This window comes from Coregonus clupeaformis, chromosome 40 (genome assembly GCF_020615455.1).
Source record: "Coregonus clupeaformis isolate EN_2021a chromosome 40, ASM2061545v1, whole genome shotgun sequence".
Taxonomy (NCBI): Eukaryota; Metazoa; Chordata; class Actinopteri; order Salmoniformes; family Salmonidae; genus Coregonus; species Coregonus clupeaformis.
Window position 1 is genome coordinate 5,784,190 of NC_059231.1, and position 18,070 is coordinate 5,802,259.

At 44.0% G+C, this 18,070-nt stretch overlaps 1 protein-coding gene and 1 pseudogene across 3 annotated transcripts; one reads left to right on the forward strand and one right to left on the reverse strand.

Annotated features, from left to right (window-relative positions):
* Nucleotides 1-1,697: 1,697 nt before the first annotated feature.
* Nucleotides 1,698-2,243, forward strand: LOC121554867 (annotated as a pseudogene).
* A 692-nt stretch (nt 2,244-2,935) lies between these two features.
* LOC121555184 (cyclin-T2) lies at nt 2,936-17,247 on the reverse strand. Of its 3 annotated transcripts, XM_041869013.2 has the most exons (10): nt 16,836-17,247; nt 10,799-10,880; nt 10,559-10,687; nt 10,163-10,223; nt 9,577-9,639; nt 8,780-8,825; nt 6,547-6,710; nt 6,286-6,356; nt 4,937-6,107; nt 2,936-4,800 (listed from the first exon to the last, which is right to left on the reverse strand). In XM_041869013.2, exons 1-10 carry the CDS (start codon nt 16,991-16,993, stop codon nt 4,733-4,735), a joined length of 2,013 nt encoding a protein of 670 aa, XP_041724947.1. In that variant the 5' UTR covers nt 16,994-17,247; the 3' UTR covers nt 2,936-4,732. The 3 variants fall into 3 exon arrangements, 2 of the variants coding, with proteins under 2 accessions (XP_041724947.1, XP_041724948.1); XM_041869014.2 differs by lacking the exon at nt 2,936-4,800 and having other exon boundaries at nt 5,976-6,107; nt 6,286-6,333; XR_006658009.1 differs by lacking the exons at nt 2,936-4,800; nt 4,937-6,107; nt 6,286-6,356 and having other exon boundaries at nt 6,623-6,710; nt 8,488-8,825.
* Nucleotides 17,248-18,070: the final 823 nt, after the last annotated feature.

Genomic DNA, 18,070 nt, shown 5'->3' on the forward strand with positions numbered 1-18,070 from the left:
ATTGGAGTGGGTGTAGGGTTTCCGGGATGATGGTGTTGATGTGAGCCATGACCAGCCTTTCAAAGCACTTCATGGCTACCGACGTGAGTGCTACGGGGCGGTAGTCATTTAGGCAGGTTAACTTCGCCTTCTTGGGCAAAGGGACTATGGTGGACTGCTTGAAACATGTAGGTCTTACAGACTCGGTCAGGGAGAGGTTTAAAATGTCAGTGAAGACACTTGCTTGTTGGTCGGCGCATGCTCTGAGTACATGTCCTGGTAATCCGTCTATATACAGGGGAAAGTCAGATCTAACGCCATCACCGATGACAAAAAGACGATGTGGTGGTCATTTCTGGCACAGCCACACTCATTCTAAGACTGAGCTGGTCCTGAGTGAAGGAGAAGAGGCTGTCTCTCCGAACACACCACAGGTGTCAGAGGGACACCCTACGTTGTCGCGGTCAGTGATAGAGGAAGTGCTGTCAATGTCCAGCCATGCGTCAGACCCTTTAATCTCTCGCCACCGGCCAGGAGACAAAACCTCTCCTGGTCAACGACTAAACTCACATCTCATTCTGACCAAGACGATGATGGTCTCTGTGTGCAGGACAATGAGGGAGCCATGGGGAGCAACATGTCCGACACTGACAATAGCAAGGCAAATCGCCTGGACCATTCATCCCCTCAATCCTACAGCCCAGTGCAGCCTGATGCCGCATTCAAAACAACTGGGAACTCTGAAAAATACGAGGTCAAATCATGATGTCAGTGATCTTCAGGTCGGAAAGTCTGACCTCTAGAAAGAGGCCAGAGTTCCCGAGTTGGAATTTCGAGTTGGATGACCGTTGAAAACGCGGCATTAGATCGACACCTGGACCTCAGGTAGCTGTGACAGCAGGACCATGTCACCTGTGTTCCAGAAGTTTCTGGGTGGAGTAAGGGGCCTCTGCTGCGATGTCTGTCTGAAGAGCTGATATCACTGGACGAGAGAGGGCAGAACACAACTGACTCCGACAACGAGAGGGAACTCAGAAATAATTCTGTGCCGAGGCATGATAAATCATTACAGGGTGTAAGCAAATAACACTTGGTCCAAGTTTACAATAGAATGTGAGATTATATATTTCATTGATTAAACTTCCATTTCAAAATTACTTTCCATTGTCACTACAGGCCTAATTCTATTATCACTACACAGTTACCTACAACACACAGCTCATGTATAATTAAGCCATAAGGCCCAAGGGGGTGTGGTATCGCCAATATACCACGGCCAAGGGCTGTTCACAGGCGGCAGGTAGCTTAGTGGTTAAGATCGTTGTGCCAGTAACCGAAAGGTCGCTGGTTCTAATCCCAGAGCCAACTAGGTGAAAAATCTGTCGATGTGCCCTTGAGCAAGGCACTTAACCCTAATTGCTCCTGTAAGTCACTCTGGATAAGAGCGTCTGCTAAATGACTAAAATGTAATGTATATTGGCCATATACCACAAACCCTGTGCCTTATTGCTTAATTATACATGAGCTGTGTGTTGTTTACATTCTACTGTAAACTGAGTGGTTCGAGCCCTGAATGCTGATTGGCTGAAAGTCGTGGTATATCAGACCGTATACTATCGGTAAGACAAAACATTTCTTTTTTTTTACTGTTCTAATTATGATGGTAACCAGTTTGTAATAGCAACAAGGCACCTTGGGGGTTTGTGGTATATGGCCAATATACTGTACCATGGCTAAGGGCTGTATCCAGGCACGCCGCATTAAGTCGTGGATTTCCAAAATCATGTGTCGTCGTCTTCATGGAGTATGTCCCTGGAGGCTGCATCGCCAGCGTGCTCTACCGCGTCGGCCCTCTTCCGGAGAGCATCCTGGCTCTGTACACCCATGGAGGGGGTGTCCTACCTGCTCCTCAACAGGGTCATCCACAGGGACCTGAAGGGGAACGTCATGTTCATGCCTACAGGAGAAGACAAGCTGATAGACTTCGGCTGTGCCTGGCATTTGAGTTGCCTCGCTCACACGGTCGTAGTGGCCTCCTGAAATCGTTGCACGGCACACCCTACTGGATGGTGCCGGAGGTCATCAACAAGATTGGTCACAGCAGGAAGTCGGACATCTGGAGCGTGGGGTGCACCGTGTTTGAGATGGCCACTAGGAAGCCGCCACTGTCCATGGAGGCGGCCTGGTTCTAAATCTGTGCGAGGAGAGGCCCAATGCCTTTGCTGCCTGACGGATTCTCAGAGGACACCAGTGACTTTGTCTGACCAAGTGAGTTGATCTATGATTCTGTACTTACAAGCAAAATGTTACAAATAATACTTTAAAAGGAATAGTTCAACCAAAGTACTAATGTTTCCTTACCTTGAATGTAGTCTCTAGATAAGCAGAGATTGGGATCTACACTGAATACTACACTGTATAGAATGCTACGAAGACTAAAGTAAAACAAACCAAGTGTGGATACAAATTTCATTAATTGTTAATTACGTGAACCATCACTAAGTCAAACAAAGATAAATGTGACAACTCACCCACAGTCAGTAAAACACGATAATAACATATTATTCTGTCCTCTTTGCAGTGACCAGGAACAGCAGAACTACTATTGGGCCACCCTTTAATTCCCAAGGACATCATGTTAGTTCAGGACCTACACTCAAAGCTGTTAGGAAATAGCGTAAGAGTTCATCAAGAAGAAGTGACAAGCCGTAACGCCTATCAAGAATGTATGTAAATATGTCGAATTAGCATAATATACAGTATTTAAATTATTTTTCAAATGTATTGCTTGAAACCTTTGTACCCTTTCTATCACACAAAAAAATCCCTTGAATTTTTGGGGCACCTTTGGAACAAGATTTTGCAGAGGATACAGAAATAGGGTATTTGTCTAACATTTTGCTTTCATTCTCTTCATATAGCATACAGTAAATACCAATCAATCATACAACATAGGTCAAGTTTTAAGGTAGTGTTAACCTTAAGATTTATTTGTAGAACTTAAATAAAATAATAAAACTGGTTGTCAAGATTTGCGCTTGCCTTCTTATCATCAAACCACTAACGTCTGTGCCTAAAAGTATAAATACTGGTGGAATATACCATCTTGGCCTCAATACGAACTGTCTGCACACTGAAATAAAAGGACTAACCAGTCAAAGAACAGTTCTTAGTTTGTGTCCACAATTGAGAATGATATCTGCCATATACAGTAGGAAACTGACCTGTGACAGCACACGAGCCACCGTACTGTATCAACAACACTGATGGAACGTTAAGCCCAATAGCCTTTTCTCCTATCCTGGTGCCAGATCTGTTTGTGCTCTTGCCTACTCCATTGTCATTGTCAAGCTATTAATAAAAGGACTTGACAAGAGATCAGAAACACTGGCAACCAGGCTACTTTTCTGCCGCGTCGCTGGACATCAACAATCCTACATTATTTACCATTACTGATTTACAGCTTTGCATCTATGGGCTACAGGGTCAAGCCAAGTAACGATTTTATGTAAATGCACTTCACAGAAAAGGTTAGGCATGTAAACTCTATAGCACTAGTATTACTGTCCTCATGTATGTCTTTCGTTTTTTTTGCGAGGGACAGCCTTTGGCATCCAGCTTAAGGTGGTCTTGGAGGTCAAAATAATTATAATGAGTACAAATTGCATGGCCTCTGACAACATGCCAGGTGGTTGGTACTGTTTGTAGGGTCTGCATTGGAGGAAATCCAGACTCTACAAAGGGATGGAAAGGTTGAAGGTCGAGTGCCCTCTACCGGCAGCCATGCATAGTACAGGCTCTAAGTACAACACTGGAACGCTGCAGTTAGAATCACCAAAGATAGGACTCCTACATCAAATCACAATAGTATTTTCTTCCCATCATATATATATATATATATATATATATATATATATATATATATATATATATATATATATATATATATATATATATATAGATCTTGTTATACTTACATACAAGCAGTTCCAACCCTGAGTATTTATGGTATAGCTTTTTAAACATACAAAAACGTATGTACATTTATCTCCACTTTCTGTAAACAGCAGTCAGCGTTCTGCTTTATCCCTTTGACGATAGAAACATGTGAATCATCTAGAAACATGTGAATCATCTAGAAACATGTGAATCATCTAGAAACATGTGAATCATCTAGAAACATGTGAATCATCAATACAGTATTGAGTATAAAAAAAGAGAGACACTCATTCAAGAAAGAAACTAAAAATCCAGCTTCCATTGGCGGCCATGTTTGGCGTGCCTGGCCTTCCTTCTCTATTACCGACTGAGGGAAGCCCACCTCCAGCCATAACGGAGAGGACTGCTTGCCTTGTTTTCCCACCAGAATGGATTACAGTTGTGGAAATGCTGTTTTAATTATTATTTAAAAAGAAAAGAAATTGCATCTTTCATACCTTTTCAGTATTTATAATACCTTTTTTCATCATTTAAACTAAGTTGACCCCCTGACACGTCCACATTCCAAGACCCATCCAGAGAATCCGGAGGACAAAGCAGCAACTACACATAGAAACGGACAGGATATACCAGCACTGCCAAGAGATCAGATGATCGGGAAGCATAATCATTATATTTTTGTCCTACACTTTTCTTTATATTTTTTGCTTTACCTTCCATTGCCTTGCTATAAAAGGGTTCATGAGTTCATTCATTGGGCACTTAACAGGAAACGTGTGTCTGTTTGGTGCTGGCCGTACCCCAGCCGGCGACCTCAGGGCCGCGGCTCTCCACTGGCTTCTTGTCCAGTTTCACTAGGGTGCTGAGATGTCCGTAGCCCACCTGGTATGTGACAGGGGGAGGAGGGGGAAGGGAAGGTTAAAACCAGAGCTGTGACTGTGAGACGACACACACTGTGACTGAGACGACACACACTGTGACTGCAGCTGAACAGAGGAACAGTGAGAGGAGGAACTACCTGCGCTGCCCTTGGAGCTTTTGCTCGTTTTGGAGGAGGAGTGGTGGTTGTGGCCGGCGACGTTGGGGTGCGCCCTCTTGCGGGAGGAGCTGGAACCAGAAGCAAGGGCTGGGCCCGCCACCCCCTCAACGCCCCCTAACCCCAGGGGGCTCCGGAGGAGGGCCGGCCCAACCCCCGCTGGCCCCTCAAGGCCCCCCCTGCCATTGCCGCTGTGCTGTGCTGAATGGAGGTGAGAGTGTCCGTGCTGCTTGTGGTGGCGGTGGGCAGAGTGGTCCCGATGCTTCTCCTTGCTTACCAGCGGGCTGGAATGTTTGCTCTTGGCCCCGCCCTCGTCAGAAGAGCTGTGGCGCTCAGAGGACACCTTGATTTTCATCTTCAGCTCCTCTTTGCTGGCCACGCCCCCCTGAGAAGGAACTGGGAGGCGGAGTTTGAGTGAGCCCCCCTTGTCCCGTTTGTCAGAGGGGAGCCTGTCCTGGCCTGGCATGGCCAGCTTCATTTTAAGAGGAGGGGCAGTGGTGCCGCTGCTGCCCCCTGGGTTAGGGTGGGGCTGCATGTGTTTCCTGTGGTCTGACTGGACAGAGGGTATATAGGCATCCCTGCTCTCAGGCTCCATATCCTGCTGCTCTGTCTGTCTGCGTTGCTGCTGCACCGCAAGCTCGGCAGCGTGCTTCTCTCTGTACTTGTCCAGGGACATTTTCTGGGCCGGCGGGGGCGGTGGAGGGAAAACGGGCTGCTGTTGCTGGTGCTTCCCCCCTCCCCCTACAGCCTTGTGTTCATGTTTAGTAGGGTTGAACTCCACGGTCTTATCTGGTCTGTGTGGGTTTAGAGAGCCGTGATGCAGAGACAGTGAAGCCCCCTGGAGGCCTAGTGCATCTGTTTTGAGGGAATAGCCTCCTCCCTCCGAGCGACCCCCCGTGTCCTGGGGCCAGTCGCTGGGGGTGGTGAAGGTGTAGGAGCTGCCCTGCATAGAGGCTATGGAGTCCAGGGAGAGGGGTCCACTGGCGTGCCCCGGCAGAGGGACAGGGAACGAGGCGGCGGCTTTGGAGAAGGTTGAGTTGGAGACCCCAGGGATGCCGTCTCCCAGGGAATGTTCGTGGACCAGGGAGGGTCCTGGGTAGGGGTCATTTGCCTGAGAGCCATCTCCCTTGGGCTTCTTGGCAGCTTGTGTGGCCTAGCATGGGGGAGAAGAGAGGATGATGGTGTGACGAGGCGGTTTTGTGAAGAGCATGAAACTGTACAATAAAACTACACTGAAATAAAATCAGCAGACACCAAGGACAAACTACAACAGTGTTTAGCACGAGTGAGAGGTCTTAACGATGATTCACTGGAGAGAAACGGAAGCTTACCCTCCAGTTCCGTATCCTCTTCAACCTGCTCGGCGTTTTCTCCAGAATCTGAAGGAACTCATGTGTCAGTTCTGAAGGACAGGACAGGTCACACTTGGTTTTAACACCTAATATAAATGCCAATAATAACATACCCCACACACTTCTCATTGACTAAAACAAACGCTTCTCCCAAACTAAAACACATTGTAACTGTGCATTCTGCATGTCTTTCCGACTACGAGCGTGAACTAACAAACTATAATCAAATCAAAGAGTCACCATCGAGCAGCTCCAGTGTGACAGAGTTGTCCACGTACTCCCACCAGTGTTTCCCATCAGTAGAGACAGGGATCTCCCAGTTGGACCATTTACAGGCCAGGTGGATGCAGACGCAGGCGATGACTGTGGGCTTGTGCTGCAGGCAGAACGTGGTGAGGTGGAGGCTGCGCGAGCAGACGCCGGAGCACAACAACAGGTCACATGGAGAAGAGACAAGAGAAACAGACTGTAAGTCACAGGTGCTTTAGGCTGAGGTAAAACACAGTACACACAGTGTTGAGGACAACAGAAGAATAAGAAGCATTGCAAAATAAATGTTATACCCATTTTCACACAGTTGAGAACAAACAATGACTGACATGCAGAATAGATCATGAGTCAGTTTCACAGTGGCTACCATCCTAGTGTTTACCAAAAGGAGCTGCAAATATAGCAATAACTTCAAAAATATGCATCAAATTAAAATTAAAAAAGATTACTAGTAGGTTTTTTGGGTGGGAAAGTGACCCAATTTCACCCTTCATTTAAAAAATCCACCACCAATAAATAACACACTTGGTCAACATTTTATGGTAATGTAGAAATTAGCTTACAGTAAATTCAAAAGAGCCACTCATTCAGACTAACTGGTTATGGTGAGAAAAACACACAGAAATGCCTTCTTCTAGTCAACTGTAGTCCAAGTTAGCTTGAGTTCTAAAGAACCTGAGTCATGGAGAACTAGATGAAGCTTCAATATTGAACCTTGAAAGATTTAAAGGGCCAGAGAGCTAGATAGTCACCCATTTTAAAGACCATGGTAAAAGCTGGATGGTAACCCTGCGCTGCCTGAGACTAGTGTGCACAATCCTGGAAAACAACATCAAATATAAGAAGTTCCCGTATTCACCATGGTGACTCTAACCCAAATAGAATCCAAACCATAGAAACAGAAGTACATTTACATTTTACATACATTCCCATTCAAGTCAATTCTATTTTTAAGGCTTGGGTACAGTTTCCACTTTTTCCTCACTGTTTAGTCTACAGGGTACAGGTCAGTAACCGTGGTGAATTATATGTCTAAGACCCAAACAAACAAGGCCTTTCTGTGGCTGGTCACTGAGTTCAGGCATTAAGAAGCCATTCATCCTCTAATTAGCGCGACGTCTACGGCACAACGTCAAGCTCTTCACTTCTCCCTGTTTACTGTTAGACAGAAGCCTCTCCAGTTCTAATGGGTCAAATGCAGCCTGCCTTCTTTAGAACAGGCCGTTTCTGGAACACAATGTTGTCTTTGGCTCTTTCATATTTTTTTTTTTAGATCAAAAAATTATAATTTTCGTACGATTGCCGGATTGCGCAAGCAACAGCTTAATTTTGACCAGGCCTAACAGAAAAGCATTTATCAGGATCTGCGTCCAGACATTGTAGTTAGTTTTGAGGGCGTTTTTTGGCTATGGGAAACAAAAAGGCTATATTAAATCCCAACCCAACATGATGTCTTGGCAAAACTAACCCTTCAGGACCTAGTTCTGCCATAATTTGCAGAATATAAACTGTGTATGGTTGTTTGTAAGTGAAAAGCCAAAAACCAAGACTAATACTTATGGATGGACAGATATTTTGTAATACAATGAAATGGTGTATTAAAACATGGTGTATTCTTCTCCTCAAATTAAAAAAACATGCCATTTGAGTAGGTCCTTAATGGGTTAACATCATAAATTGTAATTAGCACTTCCATTTCTGTTCTATATACAAATACACATATATATATACACACACACAAACACACACACACACACACACACACACACACACATACACACATACATACATACATCTCATTACATTAACAATTATTTGGTTAACTGACTTAAAGATTTTCATAAACTTTTTAAATATTTGGCAACATTTTAAAAACACAAATAAATAAAAAGGAGGGTTCGCAGTACTTACCAGGATGACTTCTACGTTATGTTTACATCTGTGTAATCTTTAGCTGCTATTCAGGCTACCAAAGTGTCTTTTTAGACATGTGCACTTTTGTAACCGAGCAAACGTGAGATTCAAGCCCACCACTACACTTCACATTGTGCATTCAACCCCACTGTGGGGGCAAGAGAGGGGGCTAGCATCCCAGTAGCCATCGGCACATAGAGGGCCGTTGGACACAGAAAGGGTACCCTGCTTACAGGAAGCTATAGTGTGCAATAGTCACAGTGCAACAAAGGAGGGTCAGGATAACAACCTGTTGGTAGCCATGAAATAGGAAGTCTGTGCCAGATCCTTGCTTGCTGTAAGTGAGAGAGAAAAGAGAGTTAAGGTTTTTGCCGACCAGTGTGCTCTGTTAATAAGGGTTATCATTAGAAGTTGACAAAATGTTACCTTTAAAGATAGACTCAGCGATATGACGCAGATGCTAGGGGTGTGACCGTTTAAACGTTAAAATGTTTAAACGAAATTAGGATCCTTAATGTTAAGAAAAATCCCTAACCTTTTTCCGCAATAACTAATTTTCGCAACTACTAAGAGCGTTGAAGCATGAGGCTCAACTTCTCCGCTGTTCTGGTCCTGTGTCAATCACGTTCTAACAGCGTGAAGGCAACCCGTGCGCATGCACAGATACTGGGTGTGACTGTGAGAGCAAAGTCTTGCATCTCACTCATCTCAATATCTGCAGTGCTGTTCGTGGCAACGTCATTTTGCTGAGTCTACCTTTAATGTACATGTTTAGTGATAACTCTAAAAGGTCAACAACGATTTGTTACACAATCATGTCAGCATTCATCCTCCCACCTACACGACTAGAGGGTGAAGGCTAGAAGCGATCCAGCATGTGACAAATTAACGTCAAATTAACGTTTTTGCCTTTAACCTAACCCTAACTCTTTTCCTAACGCGCTACGTTAGTTTTCCTAATCTGCTGCATACGTGTTCATAAGCTGCTACGAAAAGTCCAATTTGATATTAATTTGACAAAAGCTGGATCCCTTGTAGACATGACCCGACTAGAGGACATGAAAGAGCAAAGAAGGAAGCCTCTACCTCTCACTAGCTGGGAACATTTCACCACATCAGTGTGTGGATGTTCAATAGTTATTTCAAATCCTGGAACAAAATACATGACAGGTGAGTTTCAACAGTAACAGTTTGTCAAAATGCATCAAAGTAATGTTCCATCTATGGTTCTTCCCCTCTATTGTTCATCACAAAAGCACAGTCAGGATTACATGTGGATTATGAAAGGCAGTTCTCTTTTCTTTACATCTAATTAAGGGTGAGTATATTGACGTTGTATAACCAAAAGGGCCGCAGATGGTGGCAACATAATTGGAGTATTCCGTAGTCGTGGAGACCACAAATCGGAACATGGATGGGACTGCTGTTTGCCAAGATCTGAGATTCATCAAACGATAATAACATGTTGACCTGTGCAGCAGCAATAGAATCTTGGCATTGAGGATTGTTTGACATGTTCCTGTGACATACCTCATTTAAATAATCTGACAAATGGGAACACAGGGCAATTCATCTATGCCTGGCAGCAATGGTCCAACAGAATATTCAAAACATAACACACTTTGTAGACTAGACCAAGTTCTCGCTATACACTCACTCAGTCATTACTTACCTAAAGTCTGCAGCACTATGGTTTCAAGTATCACCAGCTCTTGAGCTTGCTGGAGGTATGCCTGAAGTTCAATAGACAATCATTACATGACATTGTAATGTGTCTATCGATACCCCTATTCCAAAGTAACAGTATGGGTTATTTCTTAGTGCCAGATGTTTTAAATATAGTCTTGCTACTAGGAATAATATAAGCACTAAGAACATGCCGAGACAGGACTGAGACATCCGTCTGACAAAGCCTGAAAATTGCTTCTGTCAGACTATGTTCAGTCTCAGCTCACCCTCTGGTGACACACACCTCAAACTACACAAAAGCAAGTGTTGATGCCATTGACAAAATGGGAGAAACAGAGAGAATAACAAAACCTACAATACCCATAGTACCCAGACTTACATTACTCTTCGTATCAAGCGGGGCCTCTTGAGGGTTTAGACAAGCATGCGAAACCTTAATGACATGCTCCAGTTTCCGAGGTTGCTCTTCAACTTTTGCAGCTAGGAATAATGTGGTTGGAGAAATAATCTGTAAGAAGATAATGAATTTTAATAAATTCACATGTAAAGAGGTTGCCCATTTTCTAAGGAAAATACAGGTCAGGCTGACTCTACATAATGAAGAATAGTAAATACTTACATTTCTGTGGAATTTGGTGAAAGAGTGGTACATATAAAATCTATGCATGTAAACAATTGCTGTATTTATTGTAAGTTGTGAGCTGGAGAAAAGGGGTTAAGGAATTCAAGTATGTACAAATGTAACTTCAGTAAATAAATGATTAGCTGTTAGGTACAGCATCAGTCAAAAGTTTGGACACCTACTCATTCAAGGGTTTTTCTTTATTTTACTATTTTCTACATTGTAGAATAATAGTGAAGACATCAAAACTATGAAATAGCACATATGGAATCATGTAGTAACCAACAAAGTTTTTAACAAATATATTTTATATTTGAGATTCAAATATATTTTATATTTGCCACCCTTTGCCTTGACAGCTTTGCACACTCGTGGCATTCTCTCAACCAGCTTCATTAGGTAGTCACCTGGAATGCATTTCAATTAACAGGTGTGCCTTGTTAAAAGTTAATTTGTGGAATGTCTTTCCTTCTTAATGCGTTTGAGCCAATCAGTTGTGTTGTGACAAGGTGGAAGATAGCCCTATTTGGAATTCTCTCAACCAGCTTCATGCGGAATGCTTTTCCAACAGTCTTGAAGGAGTTCCCACATATGATGAGAACTTGTTGGCTGCTTTTCCTTCACTATGAGGTCCAACTCATCCAAAACCATCACAGTTGTGTTGAGGTCGGGTGATTGTGGAGGCCAGGTCATCTGATGCAGCACTCTCCTTGGTCAAATGGCCCTTGCACAGCCTGGAGGTGTGTTTTGGGTCATTGTCCTGTTGAAAAACAAATGACAGTCCCACTAAGCGCAAACCAGATGGGATGGCGTATCGCTGCAGAATGCTGTGGTAGCCATGCTGGTTAAGTGTGCCTTGAATTCTAAATAAATCACTGACAGTGTCACCAGCAAAGCACCCCCACACCATCACACCTCCTCCTCCATGCTTCACGGTGGGAACCACACATGCGGAGATCATCCGTTCACCTACTCTGCGTCTCACAAAGACACGGCGGTTGGAACCAAAAATCTCAAATTTGGACTCCAGACCAAAGGACAAATTTCCACCGGTCTAATGTCCATTGCTCGTGTTTCTTGGCCCAAGCAAGTCTCTTATTATTATTATTGGTGTCTTTTAGTAGTGATTTCTTTGCAGCAATTTGACCATTAAGGCCTGATTCACATAGTCTCCTCTGAACAGTTGATGTTAAGATGTATCTGTTACTTGATCTCTGTGAAGCATTTATTTGGGCTGCAATCTGAGGTGCAGTTAACTCTAATGAACATATCCTCCGCAGCAGAGGTAACTCTGGGTCTTCCTTTCCTGTGGCGGTCCTCATGAGAGCCAGTTTCATCATAGCGCTTGATGGTTTTTGCGACTGCACTTGAAGAAACTTTCAAAGTTCTTCAAATTTTTCAGATTGACTGACCTTCATTTCTTAAAGTAATGATGGACTGTCGTTTCTCTTTGCTTATTTCAGCTGTTCTTGCCATAATATGGACTTGGTCTTTTACCAAATAGGGCTATCTTCTGTATAACACCCCTACCTTGTCACAACACAATTGATTGGCTCAAACGCATTAAGGAGGAAAGAAATTCCACAAATTAACTTTTAAGAAGGCACACCTGTTAATTGAAATGCATTCCAGGTGACTACCTCATGAAGCTGGTTGAGAGAATGCCAAGAGTGTGCAAAACTGTCATCAAGGCAAAGGGTGGCTATTTGAAGAATCTCTAATATAAAATATATATGTTTAACATTTTTTTGGTTACTACATGATTCCATATGTGTTATTTCATAGTTTTGAGGTCTTCACTATTATTCTACAATGTAGAAAAAGGTAAAAAGAAAGAAAAATCCTTGATAAAGTAGGTGTGGAATGGCGCCGGAGGACATGGCTGCCGTTTTACGGGCTCCTAACCAATTGTGCTATTGTGTGTTTTTTCGCGTTATTTGTAACTTATTTTATACATAATGTTTCTGCCACCGTCTCTTATGACCGAAAAGAGCTTCTGGATATCAGGACAGCGATTACTCACCTCATACTGGACAAGGATTTTTTCTTTAATGAGTCGGAAGCAAAGGATTTTCTTCAGACACCCGACAAGGCCCAAATCCCCGTCATTCGCATGAGAAAGAGACGGAGATATCGGAGACGTAGGTCGGGGTGCCTTGAAAGGATCCGACAGCGAATGGGTAATCTGCCTCGACCATCAGTCCTATTAGCCAACGTACAATCATTGCATAACAAAATAGATTAACTACAATCACGGATATCCTACCAACGGGACATTAAAAACTGTAATATCTTATGTTTCACCGAGTCGTGGCTGAACGACGACATGGATAACAGCGGGATATATGCTGCATCGGCAAGATAAGGGGTGGCGGTCTGTGTATTTTTGTGGTCCTCTGTAGCTCAGCTGGTAGAGCACAGCGCTTGTAACGCCAGGGTAGTGGCTTCGATCCCCGGGACCACCCATACGCAAAAAAAATTATGCACGCATGACTGTAAGTCGCTTTGGATAAAAGCGTCTGCTAAATGGCATATTATTATTATATTATTTGTAAACAACAGCTGGTGCACGAAATCTAATATTAATGAAGTCTCAAGGATTTGCTCACCTGAGGTAGGGTATCCCATGATAAGCTGTAGACCACACTATTTACCAAGAGAGTTTTCATCTATATTTTTCGTAGCTGTCTATTTACCACCACAAACCGATGCTGGCACTAAGACCGCACTCAATGAGCTGTATAAGGCCATAAGCAAACAGGAAAACACTCATCCAGAGGCGGCGCTCCTAGTGGCCGGGGACTATAATGCAGGGAAACTTAAATCTGTTATACCTAGTCAACACCCTTCAATCAGTCAGGTCTATGTAATTCAGCCTGCCAGTGAAGGGCCATTCAGCTCCAGGCCTTGATGGACAATATCAGTTACATTTTTCATGAATATTATTATATTATTATATGTTTGCAATTCAAAGGAATACAGTACATAAGTTACGCATGTGGACCATGTAATATTGAAAAATGTTGTTCTATACAAGGACATGCACCGTCTAAATAGTGATTCACATGGCAACATGAAGCACATTCATAATCTTACTTTGAAACGATATACAACCATGAACTAAAATGTAAACGCTTTCAACTCCTTCCGGTATAAGGCCATAAGCAATCATGGAAAACGCTCATCCAGAGGCGGCGCTCCTAGTGGCCGGGGACTTTAATGCAGGGAAACTTAAATCAGTTTTACCTCATTTCTACCAGCATGTTAAATGTGCAACCAGAGGGGGAAAAAAACTCTAGACCACCTTTACTCCACACACAGAGACGCGTACAAAGCTCTCCCACACCCTCCATTTGGCAAATCTGACCATAATTATATCCTCCTGATTCCTGCTTACAAGCAAAAACTAAAGCAGGACTGCACCAGTGACTCTGTCAATAAAGAAGTGGTCAGATGACGCAGATGCTAAGCTACAGGACTGTTTTGCTAGCACAGACTGGAATATGTTCCGGGATTCTTCCGATGGCTTTGAGGAGTACACCACATCAGTCACTGTCTTCATCAATAAGTGCATTGATGATGTCGTCCCGTACATACATACCCCAACCAGAAGCCATGGATTACAGGCAACATCTGCACTGAGCTAAAGGGTAGAGCTGCCGCTTTCAAGGAGCGGGACTCTAACCCGGACGCTTATAAGAAATCCCACTATGCCCTCCGACGAACCATCAAACAGGCAAAGAGTCAATACAGGACTAGGATTGAATCGTACTACACCGGCTCTGACGCTCGTCGGATGTGGCAGGGCTTGCAAACTATTACAGACTACAATGGGAAGCATAGCCGTGAGCTGCCCAGTGACATGAGCCAGACGAGCTAAAATCACTTCTATGCTCGCTTCGAGGCAAGCAACACTGAAGCATTCATGAGAGCATCAGCTGTTCCGGACGACTGTGTGATCACGCTCTCCGTAGTTGATGTGAGTAAGACCTTTAAACAGGTCAACATTCACAAGGCCGCAGGGCCAGACGGATTACCAGGACGTGTACTCCGAGCATGCGCTGACCAACTGGCAAGTGTCTTCACTGACATTTTCAACATGTCCCTAACTGAGTCTGTAATACCAACATGTTTCAAGCAGACCACCATAGTCCCTGTGCCCAAGAACACTAAGGTAACCTGCCTAAATGACTACAGACCCATGGCACTCACATCTGTAGCCATGAAGTGCTTTGAAAGGCTGGTCATGGCTCACATCAACACCATTATCCCAGAAGCCCTAGACTCACTCCAATTTGCATACCGCCCCAAAAGATCCACAGATAATGCAATCTCTATTGCACTCCACACTACCCTTTCCCACCTGGACAAAAGGAACACCTACATGAGAATGCTATTCATTGACTACAGCTCAGCGTTCAACACCATTGTGCCCACAAAGCTCATCACTAAGCTAAGGACCCTGGGACTAAACACCTCCCTCTGAAAGGATCCTGGACTTCCTGACGGGCCGCCCCCAGGTGGTAAGGGTAGATAACAACACATCTGCCACGCTGATCCTCAACACGGGGGTCCCTCAGGGGTGCGTGCTCAGTCCCCTCCTGTACTCCCTGTTCACCCACGACTGCATGGCCAGGTAAGACTCCAACACCATCATTAAGTTTGCCGACGACACAACAGTGGTAGGCCTGATCACCGACAACGATGAGACAGCCTATAGGGAGGTGGTCAGAGACCTGGCCGTGTGGTGCAGGATAACAACCTCTCCCTCAATGTGATCAAGACAAAGGAGATGATTGTGGAATACTGGACAAAGAGGACCGAGCACGCCCCCATTCTCATCGACGGGGCTGTAGTGGAGCAGGTTGAGAGCTTCAAGTTCCTTGGTGAGCACATCACCAACAAACTATCATAGTCCAAACACACCAAGACAGTCATGAAGAGGGCACGACAAAGCCTATTCCCCCTCAGGAGACTGAAAATATTTGGCATGGGTCCTCAGATCCTCAAAATGTTCTACAGCTGCACCATCAAGAGCATCCTGACTGGTTGCATCACTGCCTGGTATGGCAACTGCTCGGCCTCTGACCCAAGGCACTACAGAAGGTAGTGCGTACGGCCCAGTACATCACTGGGGCCAAGCTTCCTGCCATCCAGGACCTCTATACCAGGCAGTGTCAGAGGAAGGCCCTAAAAATGTTCAAAGACTCCAGCCACCCTAGTCATAGACTGTTCTCTCTACTACCGCACCGCAAGCGGTACCGGAGCGCCAAGTCTAGGTCCAAAAGGCTTCTTAACAGCTTCTACCCCAAAGCCATAAGACTCCTGAGCTGCTAATGAAATGGCTACCTGGAGTATTTGAATGCCCCCCCACCTCTTTTACGCTACTGCTACTCTGTTTATCATCTTTGCATAGTCACTTTAACTATACCTACACATACATATTACCTCAATTACCTCGACTAACCTGTGCCCCCGCACATTGACTCTGTACCGGTACCCCCTGTATATAGCCTCGCTACTGTTATTTTACTGCTGCTCTTTAATTATTTATCTATTTTTTCTTAAAACTGCTAGCTAACGTTGGCAAAGGCATGCTGGGCAGCCGTCACTTGGCTATATGAAGATTGATCATAAAACGAAAAACACACCAACGTTAGCTAGTTAACATTTCAATTAGGAGAACTAGCAGGGAAGATTAGTAAACTAATGTTAGCTAACTAGCTACTGACAGGCTAACAGCTTGCTAGCTGGCCTTTATGTTGTTGAATGTTGATGATGGATTATGTTTGCTAACTAGTAAACTTGGCTGTATCATTACTACACAACACCGAATACATTAAAGCGACCACTGGCACATTTGTAATGTTTTGATAAGACAATATATAGTAACATAAACTGCGTCTGGCGCGTGGCCCCAGCCCCCACACAAGACACCGCACACTGGGAAAACGGGCCTACAAAGCACCATGTCTATACTCCTTCCTTCGACATGTCTGATGATGATTATTGCTAGATTGTTTATAAAGGATACACGTTGAGTCTCTGGCCCATATCTTGAATGAGGTTTGCCGCCTGCTGTCGGTAAGAGAGCTCTCTATCCGGCTCCACTCCCGTACGGCGGGACGGCGTGGCTTCGAGCTGCTCCCGGGTGAAAAACCATTTCGACGAGGATACCCGGCACGCCGCCATTGCTCTACAGCATTCGCACAGGACACTGAGGACCGGATGGACGCAAGTACGCAGAAACCATGAGCGGCAAGTCCCGGAAACCACAAAAAAATAAATATTATTTGATATATGTTTTTAGTCACGGCCAAACCAACTAGTCGTGCATTATCGCCACCATTTGCCTGGATTGTGAACTTCACAGAATGCACAGAAATCGCTACGCCATTTCCTGGTTGCTAAAATTCAAATAGTTTGCCTTTTTTTTGTTTAAACAAGCAAGTGTAGAGAATCATTGTACCATATAAACCGCTGTGAAATATATTTTCCATAACCATGAATATTGTATTTTCAGCTGTTTGAAGCTGGTGTACAAACCGAAAGTAAAAGACGCAAAAAAAGAAATGTAAGAACTTGAAGCAAAAAAATAGCGCAGAGAACCGATCTACCGCTTTTTAGACTTGCTTTCAATGAGAATGATAGATATATAACTCATTGTCCTATGTGAATTTGGTGGGTCGCCCAAAAAAAGTTACATATTACAGCATTAAAGCTAGAATCCGTAGATGCCACATCCCTTTTTGTACTTATAAATTAATGATATATACCCATTGGTTATTGAAGAATATAACTCATAAATGCCTTATGAGCTTAGTTCAACTGTCTTACCCCATGATAACCCAAAATAAAAGCTTGTTTTACTCAAATGTTTGTAAACAAAGCAAATGTAAATAGCCTCAAAACATGGTTAAAACTATAATTTTGATATTATGGATGGTCAGTCCTTGCATCCATAGCTATGTCTATGAAGAGTGGTTACATTTCTCCAGCCCCATCCCTCAGCTTTTTACCGAAAAAGGGGCGGGGATTCCCTTGGTTATTGTTTCTACTACTGATTGCCTCTTTAAAGAACACCCCTTTTCCCAAATTGTCAAAGACTCCAGCCACCCGAGTCACAGACAGTTCTCTTTACTACCGCACGGCAAGCAGTACCCATGCAGCAAGTCTGGAACCAACAGGACCCTGAACAGCTTCTATGCTGTTTTAGGACTCCTACTCATACATTGTAGAATAATAGTGAAGACATCAAAACTATGAAAT